Below are 18039 nucleotides of genomic sequence, written 5' to 3'. Positions count from 1 at the left end.
GATTGATGCCAGCACTTGCGTAAACATCGCCCACGGAGGATCCTGCGCCACCGGAGGTTTAGAGGGTCCAGGTACCAACTGGCACCGCCCGCACAGACCGTCCTGAGACAAATCTGCCCCGTCAACCCCTTCCGAACAACGTCGGCAGGAAAACAACACAGGAGCCTCGGAGCGCTCATTCCCCTCATCAGACATGACACAAACTTTTTTGCAATAAAAGTGTCTCACCGAAACGAGGTAAGGCGTATAACACCCACGCACTCCCAAGTATGCAACCCAAACAGCCCACAATATGGTACTGAGGAGCACACCGCAGTATGTGACGGACCTCACAAATACGTAGATTTATATAAGTGAGGTTACACAGAAAGAACACCCCTCCCCCATGCACCTGCGGGCCGTAGGAGAAGGAAAGGGATAGGTAAAAAGCTGACAGTAAGTAGAAAAAAAGCACAGACAGCAGCACTAGCAAAAGTCACATACCATGCAGAGAAGATATACTCACTGCACCTTCCGCTACAATCAACCTCCCAGATTCAGTGTCTGGGAGGGCTACAGCGCTGCGAACACCGTCCTGATCAGGGGAGAGGTACGCAGGGGGACTGGTCCACTGTAAGCCTGCCTGGGAGCTCTGCGATGCTGCCTGAAGATGGCCGCCGGAGAGCACTGAGGAGGAGTGGCCAGGAGATAACAGCCCAGCGACACCAGCACACATGAGAGAAGACGCGCTGGGCTGAGGGGAGGAGCACTGAAGCAGGGAAGGCTGCCTCCCCTGCTAGCATGAAACCCCCAGGGAAGCCGGTTCCTCACCGGTCTTACACCCTGGAGGTCAGCAGACACGCGGGGTATTCCACATCGTGGGGGAGCCCGCCGCCGCTACTAGCGCCGCCAGTCTGTCCCCAGAGACCGGCGGCTACAAGACTGCATTATCCCCGCGCGCAGCGCTGACAGCGCTGCACGCGGCTTACCTGGCCCCTTCAGTCCGGCAGCAGTCCTTGGGAGGTCCCGGAGCCACGCTAGTACTGACTCCGGGGTCCCGCTGCGATCCCCGGATCAGTACCGGCGTCGCAGCGCCAGCAGGGCTGTTGGAGCGGCAGCGTGGACGTCCAGATGGACAGTCTGATGCTGCCGCTCTGAAGATAGTAAAAATAAAATAATAAAATCTTCTTTTCAAAAAAAAAAAATAAAGCTATGGGGCTGCTTATGCAGCCCCACTGCGCAGGGTGACCCGACTCCGGCCGGGCACCAACAAAAACAGAGGTGCTGTGGCTCGGGGGCGGGGTATAGAGGAGGACGGACCCAAGTGCATCCTGGGAGCAGCAAAGCTTTAACTGCGTGGTGCCCGTGGATCCAGATCCAGCTATACCCCAAGGTCAACCCTGTGGACCCCCTATGGACCCCCTATGGACCTTGAAGTAGAAACACTGCTGCACGGATGTTCCAGAGACGGGAGGCACACAGGTGGAGATGGTATACACTGCTGCACAGATATTCACCAGAGACGGGAGGCACACAGGTAGAGATGGTATACACTGCTGCACGGGTGTTACAGAGACGGGAGGCACACAGGTGGAGATGGTATACACTGCAGCACAGATATTCACCAGAGACGGGAGGCACACAGGTAGAGATGGTATACACTGCTGCACGGATATTCACCAGAGATGTGAGGCACACAGGTAGAGATGATATACACTGCTGCACGGATATTCACCAGAGACGGGAGGCACACAGGTAGAGATGGTATACACTGCTGCACGGATATTCACCAGAGACGTGAGGCACACAGGTAGAGATGATAACACTGCTGCTACAAGGAAGGTAGGAACCTGGACCGGGAACTCACTAAAGCACGCTAGGAGACAACCGTTGTTCAGGCAACTTCCTGTAACCTGTGGAACAGTTATATACCCAGGGGAACCCTTTGATAGATGCACAGCGTCAGCTGATTACTCACCTATCCTGGGAAGAAGACACTATCACATGGGCGACTGTCATGGCGGCGCCCATGTCCGGAATTGCGATGCCAGACCCGCCCACCAGGAAGCCACTACATGCGGGGAGAATACTCAGCTTCTCCCCCGCCGCCGTGCCAGCTGCCCGACCACCCAGGATGACAGGGGAAGCCGGCGGCGCGGTAAGCGGGAGCCGATCCCCGGCTGAGCCCTGACAAGCGTAACATAAGTTCCACATGGTAATATTTAAGAAATATATAAACATAAGTGTGGACGAGAGGGGGATATCAGACGTGCATATACTTTATTCCAACAACCACGCATCGTTCACTTGTCACAGTATGATTGATCATAGGTAAGGCGCCACAGGGTGCAGGCAGTGCCGTATAGGGTAAACACAGAAAACAGTAACAGGATATCAGAACATAAGTACTATACTCAAGGCAGAGAAGGACATAGCAAGTACCAAACATTAATGTCACACCACAGATTAGGCAGGACATATAACAGGGGCATGGGTTACGCTGGTGCATACAAAGGCGAGTGGCAGGTGGGAGTCAATTCAGTACTCAGTGGTCCTGTACCCAAAGTCGCTGAAAGGAAGGAGGAGACAAGGGAGCGGAGCACTGGTGACTTGGAGTGTTCTAGAGAAGAACAAGGGAGGAGGGCCCTGCACAGAAGAGCTTACATACATTGGTCAGCCCATGCACATGTCATCATCATGTGTTGAGGTCTTGGCGTGTGCAGGTTTTCTAGCTGTCGTACTGGTGCAGATGACTTATGATCATATAGATGTTTGGTGGATAACCATGCCGACCGTAACAGATGTATCCTCATACACTACCGTCGCAGTTGTGCGAGACAGCCCTGCTTGCCACTCCAAGTCTCGCGCGACACGGCGCCGAGCGTTACTCGCTAAAATGTGCACGTTAGTCTCAAAGATGATGCAACAAAATCGCTTAACGAGACTGCACTGATCAATCTGATATGTGCGCAAATCAGTCTGAATCTGTATACAAAGTGCTAAGATGCAGCGGCCGCAACTTTTTTGGCACCCCAAGATTTGTTGTGCGTCATCTGCAACTTTGCACATATTTAAAATTAATTCCTGTGTCTCCGGTACAGACTGAGTGGCGTTTCGCTGCGTCTGCGATGTGAATAGGATGCAAAATGTAAAGAAGGCGGCGCTGCGTTACGCCCATCGGAGCAGATCAGTCGGGCCGGACATCTCGCGCCATTTGGCATATAGACGCTAAGTGGATGAGGACACATCTGTATGCGAGGGATGCGTACGGTGCTCACTGACATGTCACTTCCACCTTAGATGAGTTCATCATGAATTTATCACAAACAGCGTTTACAATAAGGAGAGTACAGCCACAAAGCGAACACACAATACAGTATCTTCTTTTCTCCATACCCTATCTCAGTGGTCGGTAATAACAGCTGCGGAAGCACAATCCGCAGCAGCAGGCTCAGCCCGGCCCTATACAACCAAACCCGGCATCATTTCATGCAATTTTCTTTTCAGGCTGAGCCGAGTCTCCCATCCATTCATCATCATGTAGGCTAGAGGGAGTTTTTGGAGAGCAGAGGGGTGCTCCAGCTATTTTGTGCAGATTGAATTTCTTTACAGTGATCTGGAGCTGCAATTACAATTCCATCCCTGCCTCTTACAGATAACGACATCACAGAGAGGAGGGCGACATCAAGACCCTGGAAGAGATTCAATGCTCCCAACACAGCGCTAACTGTTCCCTGACACTCCTGCCCCATCCTGAAATCTGTTGAGTACAAGACGTCTGTTTAAAACGGCAAACAGCGAATTCAAACTCCGAGCTCGGTCTGGCAGCGCTAGAACACGAGAGTGGAGACAATCGCTGCATAATAAAGATCTAAAACACAATAAAACGCTCCAAAACACTAAACAAAGACACTGCTGCCGGGGGCGATGAACACAAAGATTGGGAACGCGGGTTTGGTGATTAGAGGAAGACACGTACAAACGTCCAGGCAGCACAGATAGCGTAGTGGTTAGCATTACTGCCTCACAGCGCTGATGTTATAAGTTCTATTCCTGGTCGTAGCCCATCTGTGTGGCTTTTGTATGTTCTCCCCGTGTTGGCGTGGGTTTCCTCCAGATGTTCCGGTTTCCTCCCACAATAGATTCTGACAAATTGAACACATGTGTGTGTGTGCACGCACTTGTACAGATGTGTCCTTATACAATGTGGCTTCAGTCGAGCCAAACAGTCCCTCTCGGTGCGCCAAATCACGGACGACTCGGGCCCCGCTAGTGACTTTTTCGCTCAGAATGTGCGTCTTACACACATGAATAAAACTGGGAGCGACAAAACTACTCTGCTAGGTTACACTGATCAATTCTATATATGACTCTTGTACATTTGTGTGCGACCGAGAATCCAAATCTGTATATGAAGTGCTGCGATGCCGTGACCGCCGCTTTTTCTCACGCCAAGTTCCATTGCGATTCATCTGCGACTTTGTACGTGTTTAAAACTAAATCCGTGCGACTGAAATCGCAGCCCGGTGTCTCTAGTACTCTGCGAGTGGCGTTTCGCTGTAAATAAAAAGTAGGCACGCTACGCCTCCCGGAGCCGCTCTGTCGCACCAGGCGTCTCATGTCATACCTATAGATGTTAGGTATATGAGGACACATCTGTATGACTGTAATCTTCAAGCAGACATATATTCTCTGTACAGCGCCGTGTAGTTATATGAATAAACTGTGATAATAATAAAATGCCGTCATGCTCTATCAGAAGGCCTGATTCAGACCCGCTCGCGAGCGCTATGCGCTCGCAAGCGGGTCGATGGTGGCCCAGTGCGCATTCACGAGACCCGGATAGCGACGGGCAAGCCGTCGCTCCGGGTCTCGTACCAAAGGGGGCGTGCTGTCGATGTTGAGTGACAGCACGCCCCCTTTGGTGGGCGGGCTGGGGGCGTGGCTGCCCAGATGGAGGCGTTCCCTACCATCTGGGGCCGGCCCCACTGACATCACAAGTGATGTCAGTGGGAGTGCTTTTGGCTCTGTTAGAGCCGAAAGCACTCTAGGGCTTGCGGCAACGAGACCCTACCACAAGGGTCTCGTCGCAAGCCCGATGGTCGCGATGGTCTTGACCATCGCGACCATCTTCCTGGCCGCTCGCTATAGCTGTGGGTGGTCACCCACAGCTATGCGAGCGGCCAGGAGGCCGCTTTAAAAAAACAGAAGGCCGGCCCTGATTGAGAGCGAGCGCTCTGTCAGAGCGTCCGGCTCTGAATCAGGCCCAGAGGCCTTTAGGTCCTGTGTATTATAGCTCTCAGGTGGACAATGAGCTGCTGCTCTTTGGCACTTTTCCTATATATGGCAGGAAGTGGGGAGTTCTATAGGAGGGGGTGGTACCTGATGCAATAGGTATCTATAAGATTTACTCCTGTATACACCATCTACTGATCATGGAAACACTTTTGGGCATCTCCCATAGATCACAATCGGTGAATCTCTCTCTTACATCAATAAAATGGTCTCAGACCCTTCTGATAACTTGGTTCATGCATTTGGAGACCAATATTGACCTAATCGTGGCACAGCCTGGCACTTCCCTTACACCCGCCCGCTTGTAGTGAGAGAAAATAGCGCTGTCAGCTGGCGGGTGACTGGGTACAGGCAAAGGGCGATCGTGCTGGCGCTTTTTGGAAACGGCAGAGCGCGGAGTCGGCAGAGAACGGCGTTAGTGGAAGCGGCAGGGATAGGTAGTGCTGAATAACCAGGCTGTTACATCATCAGCAATAATGAGCATTCCCTGATATGGCAGCATGTAGGACCCCAAAAAAACTATGAGGACCTATAATAATTTACACATAATTGTTTGGGTCATTAAAGGTCCATGTCGGTAAATCCAAAAAGGTGCTCATCACTGGCCTGAGTGTCCGGCTTTAGAATTTCACAATAAAAAGTACAGAAAACATAATTTTAAGGCGGAAGCTTAGAACTAGAGCTACACAATAGGCAGCACGGTAGCACGGTGGTTAGTAATTCTGTCTCACAGCACTGGGGTCACGGCTTCAATTCCAACCAAGGCCCTATCTATAAAGTGTCCACTAGATTAACTAACTAACCATTGATAAATAATAAAATAGAATTCTGGTAAAGGACGACATTGCTACTGTACATTCAATTCCGGCATATCATTTAGATCATGCCCATGTGTGACTATACTAATTATTCACTGATATTATATACACTTGGCTGAGAGGCGCTAAACAGGAACGGCCTCCTTCTCTGCATCATACGCATTACTTGTAGCATAGACACCAGTGCCATTAGTCTGCATGTGATACTCACCAATTCTGTAGTAACGCTCCAACTTGTCCCACAGGCTCTCGTTGTCCGGTCTGGGCAGATCCGTGCTTTTTAGGGGTTCATACACGGAGCCTACATTAGAACAGAGAAAAACACAGTAGCAATGAGATGAGAACACAGAATCTTGTCTCCCGCTGTATAATAAATGTCTCATTCATTAATCACATTAATGGCGTTCCTCATTTTTACAGAACATTTCATATCATCAAAGGACTTGTTCCTATCAAAGCCAGTGTGATAGAGACAGATGGCGATACAGGTATCAGAGAGACCCTTGTACACAGAAGCGCTATTCTGCACATTACAATCCAGGTCTGCGGAGCTATCACCAGCTCTGTCTGGCAGAACCAATGGCACTCAGACGGCACTACCAGTACACTCTCCGCGCCGTGGTTATCTAAAGCCCAACCAGACATATTCATCCAATAAGACAAGCGCCAGGGCTCGATCGTTAGGCAACCAAAGCGGGCGTTAGTGCCAGGGCTCGATCGTTAGGCAACCAAAGCGGGCGTTAGCGCCAGGGCTCGATCGTTAGGCAACCAAAGCGGGCGTTAGCGCCAGGGCTCGATCGTTAGGCAACCAAAGCGGGCGTTAGTGCCAGGGCTCGATCGTTAGGCAACCAAAGCGGGCGTTAGTGCCAGGGCTCGATCGTTAGGCAACCAAAGAGGGCGTTAGTGCCAGGGCTTGTTCATTAGGCAGCCAAAGCGGGCGTTAGTGCCAGGGCTCGATCATTAGGCAACCAAAGCGGGCGTTACGCATCATATAAACTGAAAGCAAGTAAAAATACAGAGTAGAAATCTGTGCAGAATAACCAATGCAAGTATGTTTTACTGTATATTTATAGAATGTGAAAATAACCTGTTTGATCGATCAGTTAATGGGAATGGGGTTTATAACTACCTGCAGCTTTACTTTAGAGGTGCGTTCATCCCACATCTGTTTTTAAGCCTTGCTCTACGTTTCTGCCTAGACGGTATTTCACCAAAGTCTTTCTATCATCCTGGCTCAGTGTTTCATGTTTGCAGCCAATTGGTACGATATAGAAATAGCTTCCCATATCATTTACTCACGCGCAGGTTAAATGCACCATTCTAGTGGAGCCAGGTAATTGGTGGACTGAACCAATATACAGCAGACGGCAGCCTCATTATTCAAGGTGTTTGTGACATCACTGAGGCATTAACCAATCAACGGACAGGAGTGTTCCGGAACACCGTGAGGTCTGGGGCACCAGCATTGTTGCTGTATACAACTCTGACGGCAAGTGACAGAGAAATGACCCTCTAAGTCAGGGGTCTTCAACCTTTGGCCCTCCAGCTGCTGTGGAACTACACATCCCAGCATGCCCTGCCACTGTTTTGATATAACAGCATGCTAATACTGTAGCAGGGCATCCTGGGATCTGTAGTTCCACAGCAGCTGGAGGGCCAAAGGTTGAAGACCCCTGCTCTAAATGTTCTATGTGCTTTATAAACAAGCATGGCTGCTATCAAGATCTAATCAGATGATACATTGCTGAGCGATGACAACCACTGCCATAGGTGCGAGGACATCTCTTGCGTATAGCCACACATTGGGCCCGAGTCGCATGCAATACCGATATTCACTGGATACAAGTAGCACCAGCAGACTAGTTCTGTGCTGTATTCAAGGGCAACACAAATAAATAGCTCTAGCTGATATAAATACAAGGCTTGAAAGCGTCAAAAAGATCAATTCATTTAGTAAAAGCTTGCAGGTACAAACTACTACAGATGCCACAAAAGAAAAACCCTCAAATGAAAAAATAAATAAATAAAATATGTTACACTGAATCATCGGTTCCGGTATAAAGATCAACAGTAAAAAGGCCGACAATGTCTAGATAGCCACAAGATGTTGGACAGGAAATAGGTTCACAGGGACAAAAGGTCTACACAGTAAAGGTCGACATGGAAGGCGGTCGACAGGTACAAATGGTCGACATGGTCAGAAGACCGACACGGAAATGGTCACCACATTTTTTATTTTTCTAAACCTAATCTTCATCCTAACCCTCCCCTTGGTGCCTAACCCTAACCGTCCCTTCTAGTGCCTAACCCTAACCGTCCCCTTCTAGTGCCTAACCCTCACACTCCAGTAAGTGCCTAACCGTCCCTTCTAGTGCCTAACCCTAACCGTCCCCTTCTAGTGCCTAACCCTAACTGTCCCTTCTAGTGCCTAACCCTCACCGTCCCTTGTAAGTGCCTAACCCTAATCGTCCCTTCTAGTGCCTAACCCTAACCGTCCCTTCTAGTGCCTTACCCTAACCTTCCCTTCTAGTGCCTTACCCTAACCGTCCCTTCTAGTGCCTTACCCTAACTGTCCCCTTCTAGTGCCTAACCCTCACCCTCCGGTAAGTGCCTAACCCTAATCGTCCCTTCTAGTGCCTAACCCTAACCGTCCCTTCTAGTGCCTAACCCCTCCGTCCCTTCTAGTGCCTAACCCTAACTGTCCCTTCTAGTGCCTAACCCTAACCTTCCCTTCTAGTGCCTTACCCTAACCGTCCCTTCTAGTGCCTTACCCTAACTGTCCCCTTCTAGTGCCTAACCCTCACCCTCCGGTAAGTGCCTAACCCTAATCATCCCCTCTAGTGCCTAACCCTAACCGTCTCTTCTAGTGCCTGACCCTAACCGTCCCTTCTAGTGCCTAACCCTATCCGTCGAGGCAAGTGCAGAACCCTAAACCCTCTGGTAAATGTCTAAGCCTAACAAAAAATTAAAAAAAAAGTGTCGACCATTTGCGTGTCTCCCATTTTCATGTCGGCCTTTTGATCCTGTCGACCTTTTGTACCTGTTGATCTCCTTCCATGTCGACCTTTTATTCCTGTCTAACATATGGTGTCTATCTAGGCATTGTCGACCTTTTCACCGTCTATCTATAGTCCGGACACCAAATCACCACATTGCTTTCTTAGTATAACTACAGCAGGGAAATCGGTGCTATGACTATAGCCCAATCAGTGTTTACACCTCGAAAAACGTCCGGCACTCATAATTCAATGGCCGTTATTAAATCACCAGTGGGGTCTGGGGCTGTCCGTCGGGAGTCCCGGACCCTGAACATGATTTGCTGTCTGGTGCCAGGGGGAATTATGTAGTATCTATGGCCTGACTTCCAGCAGATATAAGACACAGGAGTACAGCTTTTTGTTTGCAATGTAAGTACGGTAGTCAGAAGTTAAAGACTTCAGCCTGTACTAGAAAGCTCTGCTCACTGCTAGGAGTAAATTAATATTCCATCATGTAGAAGCTTGCCTGATAAAAATGCACCGCTCCATTAGTTCTGTAGGAATTAAAGCCTTTCCATTAATATTTTAATTGCCTTTTTAATTTCGGCTCAAATCGCACATAGGCTTCCTAGCAACAAACATCCGACAGCTTAAAGTAAACTTGACTTCGTGCCCAGGTTGACAGTCAAATTAGACGTCGGTAAAGGCCTGGAACAAATTCAACAAGGTATAGAACGTGTCTAGCGTGTCCGCAATTCCACGCTGCACTAAGCAGTGTGTCGCTGATGATATAAAGGATTAGAGAGGCTTCTTAAAGACTTACCATATAATTTACTCAGGCGCAGGTTAAATGCACCATTCACCTACACAGAGTGGAGGCAGGTAATTGGTGGACTGAACCAATATACAGCAAGTGGTAGCCTCTCTATTCAAGGCGTTTGTGACATCACTGAAGCATTAACCAATCAATGGGACAGGAGTGTTCCAGAACACCGTGAGGTCTTGAGCCTTAGCTGTATTCATTAGCTGTATGTATTTGTTTCATAAAACTCGCAGACTTCGCACAAATTCACGCACCTGAAAATTATCCAATCCAATTAAAAATGCCTAATCGCGGCACTCGCAGCGGAGGTTTGTGAATTGACTGCCAAATGTAACGTGAGAGAAGTGCATGAAAAAGTGGGGAGACCATTCTGGACCCCCCAAAATTAATAATGTTGTTAGCAGGACCATATAGAAGTTTGTTTGTGGGCAAAGGGAAAGTACTGAAGGTTTTTAAATGGTGTCAAATGGTTTGTGCTTTTTTTTTTAAAAATTGCAAAAAAATTTAAATAAATAAAAAGCAAACTTGTTTCATTTCATCTCAAACGAATTAAATGAAAAATGCAAGAAAAAAAGGGTAATTTTGGGGTACTTTGAGGGCACTTTGAAAAAGACAATTGCTTTTCAATTAAAAAAACAAAAGCCCCAAAAATTACTTGTAATTATTGGACGAATTAAGCTTGGAAACTTCCAGACATTGGGGGGAGGGTTTCCGGTATATTAACCTTACAATAAAAATTTTGCCCTTCATCTCTCACCCTCAGGGAAGCGCGAATGTAAAAATGCGAAAAATGACTGGTTCAGTGCGAGTTGCTAATTGGATTGAAAAATGAATTCACTAAGCGAATTTGCAGAGAAAATAGCAACTCGCACCTAATTGGATTGACCCCTGTGACGGAGAGAGACAGAGAAATTACTCTATAAGTGTTCTATGTGCTTTATAAACAAACACATGGCTGCTATCAAAATCTATTCGGGTGATACATTGCTGAGCGATGACAACCACTGCCATGTGAGCGAGGACATCTCTTGCGTATAGCCACACATCGGGCCTGAGTCGCATGCAATACCGATATTCACGCAACTGCGCAGTGTTTTAGATGCATGATCTCAAAAATGTATTGTACATTCCTGAGAGGTGGCGCACTGTCCAATGGGAGTGTAATGGTAGCGCTGCGGTGGTGCCGCATAATTGGTTGTGAGCTCAGACGCGTAGTCGCTCACAGGGAGGCCATGCTCCGACGGGTGATTCTGTGCATCGTATGGGGCTGGTGTAAGTTTCGTTGGTGAGCCCAAAGGTAGCGTCTAAAAACGCAGCATGCTGGTTTGTTGAGTCGAAAGATACACAAAGTGGGGGTCTTGGGCAGAGTTGCATAAAATTGTATTTTTTTTAAAAAAATGTAAATAAAAAACTGATTTATTTGATTTAAATAGGAGTTTTAGGATTTAAATAGGATTTTTTATAAAAAATTTTTTTGAAGTAAACGTTTTACATTATTTAGAAAAAAATGTTAATAAAAAATTATATTTAAATCAAATAATTTTTTTTTTTTTTTAAATACAATTTTATGCAACCCTCGGGCTTTGCACAGTCAGATGCACGGACGTGCACCATGGGATGGGCTGATACTAGCCAAAGTATAAAGTCACAGAGGCGACTACAGTTAAAGATGGTCGCGGCAGCGTGCGACACGGCCCCATGGTTCGCACTGCAATGCTGTTTTTACACCCAGTGATGGTGCAATGTGGTCACCGACATATGTAGTCAAGTATCTCACTGATCTGGTACCAAATGACCAGGTTGCACAAGGTGAGGGCACAGTTATTAGATATATTTGGCAAGTACTGCCATCTTCTAGTAAAAATTTATTTCTAGTTAATAAATGTATCTGGTGAGACATCAAAGTACAGATATGTATTTAGCTAGAGAGCCAACTCATCCCTATGGCTGATTTACCATGAACCATAAAATAGATGTGTACTTTTTATTGCTTTGTACGAGTTATCAGTGTTCCCCCCCCCCCCCCATTCCCCTGACCTCTACCCAAACAAAGCCCCGTCCACAAACATCTCAGTGGGAAATTGTCCTTGGTTCAGTCCAAACAACGCGCCCCCCGTTGCGGACGCTGAGACACAGTTGGAGCTGTCAGGGAAGGAGCTGCTGACCCCGAAATAGGAGATTCTCCACATAAATGTATTATGAAGAGACTTAATTTGGCAGGTTGGAAGAAGAGTAGAGTAGAGAACTGTATATTAAAAGGTAGACAACCCCCGTGAGCTTCATTATTCATCATCATGCTCACATGCATTAGAAAAGATAATTGGGCTTCCATTATATACAATAAATCACTGAGACCATAAGCGTCCAGCTAGTGGGAGAGAGAGAGAGAGAAAGAACCTGTCTCCCGATCACAGCACAATGTCCTTGCAATGTCGTTCTAATCAAAGCGAGCGAACCTTCACACAGAACGTTACCAAACTGTGGCCTATTCACATCTACGCCTGAGAGGAGCAGAACAATAAAAATATCAGGAGATAAAACAACAGAGATGTTATCATTAGTGCCCCACAGAGATGCAACATGACATTCACTCGCAAAAATATAGAATTCTCACCAAGGCGCATGAATATTAAGTATGGGAATTCAAGAGTGCGGCTGCCCGTCAGTCACAAAGCTGCTCACCGCTCCCCGTATAAAGTCTAAGCCGCCAAACATGCTCAAAAGAACAAGACGATGCAATTATTATTCATTTATTTACAAAGGAAATAATGGTTGCAAAAAGGATGCCCTTTACATGAAGGTAGGGCGATCATTATTTATTAATAGTTACTTAACCAGTCCAGCTACAGCGTTCTCCAGGAGGAGAGATCAATTAGACCGCCGGGCTACATTTAAGAACAGCCAGGTAGGCCTGTATTTACATACCCCCATGGCACAACTCCATACTCGGGACAAGGGAAGGGGAACAAAGGGGTGCACTCCCCTGCCCCGGTAGTCCAGGAACCCCCACCCGAGGATACTTACATAGCAGAAAGAAAAAAAAAAAAAAAGATAGTGAGGCGCTAGTCAATAAAATTATATCTTTACTTGTAAATAATGAAATAATATTCTATTAAAAAACTACTAATGCATCAATAAAAACAATAACATATACTAAATAACATAAAATAGACAAAAAAACATCTGTAAACGGCCAGCATGTAATACATATAAATATCATAAGCGGAAAAATAAAAAAATAATAATATGATAAAAAATGTATAAAATAAAAATAAATAGTATCTATTTTTATTTATCTATTTATTTTCATTTTATACATTTTTCATCATATAATTATTTTTTTCTGCTTATGAAATTTATATGTATTACATGCTGGCCGTTTAGAGATTTTTTTTGTCTATTTTATGTTATTTAATATATGTTATTGATTTTATTGATGCATTAGTAGTTTTTTAATATAATATTATTTCAGTATTTACAAGTAAAGATATAATTTTATTGACTAGCGCCTCATTATCTTTTTTCTTTCTGATCTTCTTATTTCTGGGGTTAATCCAGTATTCCCCCGTTGTGGTGGCTGAGGTGTTAATAAATTATTGCTAACTACTAGATCCATTTGATAAATAGGTTTAGCGCCTGGGTGTGTGTCTTGATTGTTACTTACATAGCACACATATACCGCAGAGAATGTTCATATCAGTCCCTGTCCCAGTGGAGCTTACACTCTATATTCCCCATCACATGCTCACACATATACACACTAGGGGTCACATCACTCCCTGCCCCAGTGCAGCTTACACTCTATATTCCCCATCACATGATCACACACATACACACTAGGGGTCACATCACTCCCTGCCCCAGTGCAGCTTAGGCTCTATCTTCCCCATCACATGGTCACACACATACACACTAGGGGTCACATCAGTCCCTGCCCCAGTGCAGCTTACACTCTATATTCCCCATCACATTGTCACACACATATACACTAGGGGTCACATCACTCCCTGCCCCAGTGCTTACACTCTATATTCCCCATCACATGGTCACACACATACACACTAGGGGTCACATCACTCCCTGCCCCAGTGCTTACACTCTATATTCCCCATCACATGCTCACACACATACACAGCAGGGGTCACATCACTCCCTGCCCCAGTGCAGCATACACTCTATATTCCCCATCACATGGTCACACACATACACACTAGGGGTCACATCACTCCCTGCCCCAGTGGTGCTTACACTCTATATTCCCCATCACATGATCACACACATACACACTAGGGGTCACATCACTACCTGCCCCAGTGCTTACACTCTATATTCCCCATCACATGGTCACACACATACACACTAGGGGTCACATCAGTCCCTACCCCAGTGCTTACACTCTATATTCCCCATCACATGCTCACAGACACACACACTAGGGGTCACATCACTCCCTACCCCAGTGCTTACACTCTATGGGCCTGATTCAGAGCCGCTCGTAAGCGGCCGCTCGTTCGTTCCGAGCGATGTTTGCCCAACTGCGCATGCGTACGGATCGTAATACGCATGCGTGAACCAGTCAGTGCGGCCGAAAATCGTTTGTTCGCTAAATAGCGAATGCCTGCTATTTTGAGTGACAGGAGGAGCCGTATGTGGGTGGTAACAGGGGAAGGTGCTTGAAAACGGGGAGTGGAGATCAGAACGCAGGCGTGCTTAAAGGTCAAAACGGGCGTTTTATGGGTGTGCATAATTAATACAGCAGCGTCATTGACCACGTCACTGGGTTATTTTATAGTCAGAACTGCTCGCAAGATTGCGGTAGGAAAAACCAACCACAAGAATAGCGAGCAGTTCATACGCTGGTCGATGTACTCGATTAATCTAATAAATAGTGGACATGACGTAGGATGCGAGCGGCCAGGGGGCGTAGTTTCCAAAAAAACGACAGCAAGTTTTGTTCGCTCGTTCAGACATAGAGGCGTGAACAGACCGCAAAGAGCGAACGGTTCATTTGAATAGCCACCCCTTTTTTCAGAACGAACGACCGCAAATAGCGTCCGGCTCTGAATCAGGCCCTATGTTCCCTATCAGATGCTCACACACACACAGGTAAATTTTTTGGTGGGAAGCCAATTAACCTACCAGTATATTTTTGGAGTGTGGGAGGAAACCGGAGCACCCGCAGGAAACCCACGTGAGCACAGGGAGAATATACAAACTGCGCGCAGTTAGGGCTGAGGTGGGAATCAAACCCACCACCACAGTGCTGTGAGGCAGTAATGCTAACCACACCGTCTGTGCTGCAAAAATATATTAAAAATATTTTTAAAAAACCCACAGGAATTTTGCTTTCCATTAAATAAAAACAATGGTATCCAAGCTTGGCCGTCCCTGCCCTAAACATACACATTATTATATCCTAATACGCAAGTACCACTGTCTCACCTAAGAAGCCCAGCATATAAACTATATGCAGAAAAGGTCATTGTCTTTTGCCACGTCTATATAAAATAATTTACATGATGAACGATTCTCACACAAGACATTTACACGATCGTTATTAGGAGAATTAAATAGGCTTTAACTAACTTTTATTGGAATTGTAAACAATGGATATTGGAATATAAGGCAACCCCCCTCCCCGGGACAACATGCAATAATAACTGATCTCACGTAGAGATGTTGTTCGCACTCGCTGCTGCTATTAAAATCCGCGCTGTAATGTGCAGAGAGGTTGCCGGTCTAATTGAATGTCACATAATTCACACTTCCCTCTGTGCAATCGCTGTGATATGCATCTCTTGTCAGCAGAAGGATTTCTAAACATAATTGGTTTGTTGTTGGCCAAAAATGTTATTTTAAAAGATACTTTGGTTTTGGACAGTTTGATAATGAGGAAGTAAAAAGGAAATTATAGGTCTGTCAGCAGACAGCAGAGAATACACTGGCGGCTGGTGACCCACAAAAACGGCAGCAGAAATAGGTATAATGTACATTAACTCGCAACCGTGTGACAATGTTGTATAATGTTCTGCCTGTCACCATTTCTGGAACAATATTATTACCTATGACGCAAACTGAGGTCTTTGGTTAACCCTAGTTGTGCATGTGGTGGGGAAAATAGACTGTAAGCTCTACAGGAGCAGGAACTGATGTAAAAGTGCTGCATAATATATGTGACAAAATAAGGACGCCTCCTAGTGCCAAAACAGATGTGTCCACATACACCTAGGGCAGGCGGTCTTCAACCTTGGCCCTCCAGCTGCTGTGGAACTACACATCCCAGCATGCACTGCCATAGTTGTAGCATGCTGTTATATCAAAAAGGTGGCAGTGCATGCTGGGATGTGTAGTTCCACAGCAGCTGGAGGGTCAAGGTTGAAGACCCCTGACCTAGGGGTATATTTACTAAAGTGCGGGCTTTCAGAAGTGGAGATGTTGCCCATAGCAACCAATTAGATTCTAGCTATTATCTTCTAGAAGGTGCTAGATTAATGTTAAGTAGAATCCGATTGGTTGCTATGGGCAACATTTCCACTTCTAAAAACTCTCACGTTAGTAAATATACCCCCTAGCCTTGAGATGCCTGCCATTAGTAAACCGCTATGTCCCATGTGACGCTGCTTGCACACAGCGCATTTTCCCTCGAAAATTCATCTTGATTGCGACGCGCCTAGGATGCCCCTGGAGACTGCACTGATTAACTGAATATGCGACACTTGTATATCTCTGTGTGGCTAAGGCCTGTAATCAATTAGAGGTGAAAAGCCGCGATTGGCGAAAAGTTTTCGTCTTTTTTCAAAGAATCGCCGTTTTCATTTCCAGGACGTTTTCGTCTAAACTCCATAGGCAAAAAAAGGCAAAAAAGTTTCTCCAGCAAAAACCAGGAGAAAAGATGTGCAAAATCCATGTTTTAGGGTACAAATGTGGGGACTTGGTTCACAACCCTTTGGACACCCCCATTAATGACTAATTAGCACAGAAAAAATTAAAGAATTGTCTTAATTCACCCCAAAAATGACATGTAATTTTTGGGGCAAAAATGGAAAAAGTTTTGGAAAATTGGGCTAAAGTACTGGGATAGGTATTTTGTGGTGCTGTATGGATGGGACAGATGTTTTTAGGATTGCAGACTGATTTCCCCCCAAAAAATCTGACCTTTTTGCCGGTTACGCTATTCGCTCATATGCGTTTTCGCCTGTTTTACAATTGAATAGGGCGAAAAGCGGGTGTGCGCATTGAGTAGGCAGGTGAAAATTTTGACCCAAAACACGCAAATGAGGCGAAACCATAGCGCTTTTTCGCGGCTAATTGAATCCGGCCCTAACTCTGGATAAGAAGCACAACGGAACTTGACATGGAAAAAAATCGCGGCAGCTGCACCATAGCACTTTGTATTCAGAATCAGCCTCAGTCGCACACAGATGTACACGTGTCACATATCCAGTTAATCAGCGCAGTCTCCTGGTGTGTCCTAGAGGCATCGCGTTGAGACTAAGACGCACGGGCAAAAAAGAATGCAAAAAATAAACCTGGCACGAGCAGAGTCGCACAGAAACTGGCGCGTCGAGAGGGGCTGTTTGGCGCGATTGTGGCAATAGTGTATTAGGACACATTGTGAATTGGCCTCATACCAAACATAAAATTAAAACGGCCTATCTGTTGCGAGTCCTCCTTCAATGACTTCCCCCTCTCCTTCTCACTAAAGTATTCCTCAAGGAAACATACATAACATGACGTGTGCAACATGTGCTTCAATTATACACCTTTATTATACAGAAATATACATACAAGAAAAAAGGACAAAAAGAAGCTTTTGTATAGGAGTTAACAGCTGTAACAAGAGCACCCAATGAGCCGACGCGTTTCATCTTGGCGTTTTTCACAGTGCCATGTGGTAAAGTCAGATTGGCACTGTGGGAATGCCAACAAGAAACACGAAGAGAGGCTGCCCCAAATCTTGGGCTCATGCTGGGAATAGTATTGATGTCAATATTCGGGGCAAAACCATCGAGAGAAGAGAAATATCGGACTCCTTATATTGATGCCAAAAAAATAAAAAGGACATTAATAACTGCACCCTGAAAATCGATTATTGCTATTCTTTGATGGCCTTGAGCCAGACGAGAGTCCGAGAGGAGAGAGGGAC

At 46.2% G+C, this 18039-nt stretch overlaps 1 protein-coding gene across 3 annotated transcripts in view; it reads right to left on the bottom strand.

The window, feature by feature from the left end:
* The window catches only part of PHKB (phosphorylase kinase regulatory subunit beta), a 327566-nt gene that overhangs the window by 280816 nt on the left and 28711 nt on the right, over positions 1 to 18039 (bottom strand). For all 3 annotated transcript variants that reach the window (XM_088458985.1, XM_088458984.1, XM_088458983.1), the window contains one exon: positions 6304 to 6393. In XM_088458985.1, coding sequence (XP_088315111.1) covers positions 6304 to 6393 — 90 coding nt within the window. The remainder of the gene's footprint in view (positions 1 to 6303; positions 6394 to 18039) is intronic.

Source organism: Taudactylus pleione, unplaced genomic scaffold (assembly GCF_031769625.1).
Source record: "Taudactylus pleione unplaced genomic scaffold, aTauple2 ptg000885l, whole genome shotgun sequence".
In the NCBI taxonomy this organism is placed as follows: Eukaryota; Metazoa; Chordata; class Amphibia; order Anura; family Myobatrachidae; genus Taudactylus; species Taudactylus pleione.
This window is presented reverse-complemented; position numbering and strand designations above follow the sequence as displayed.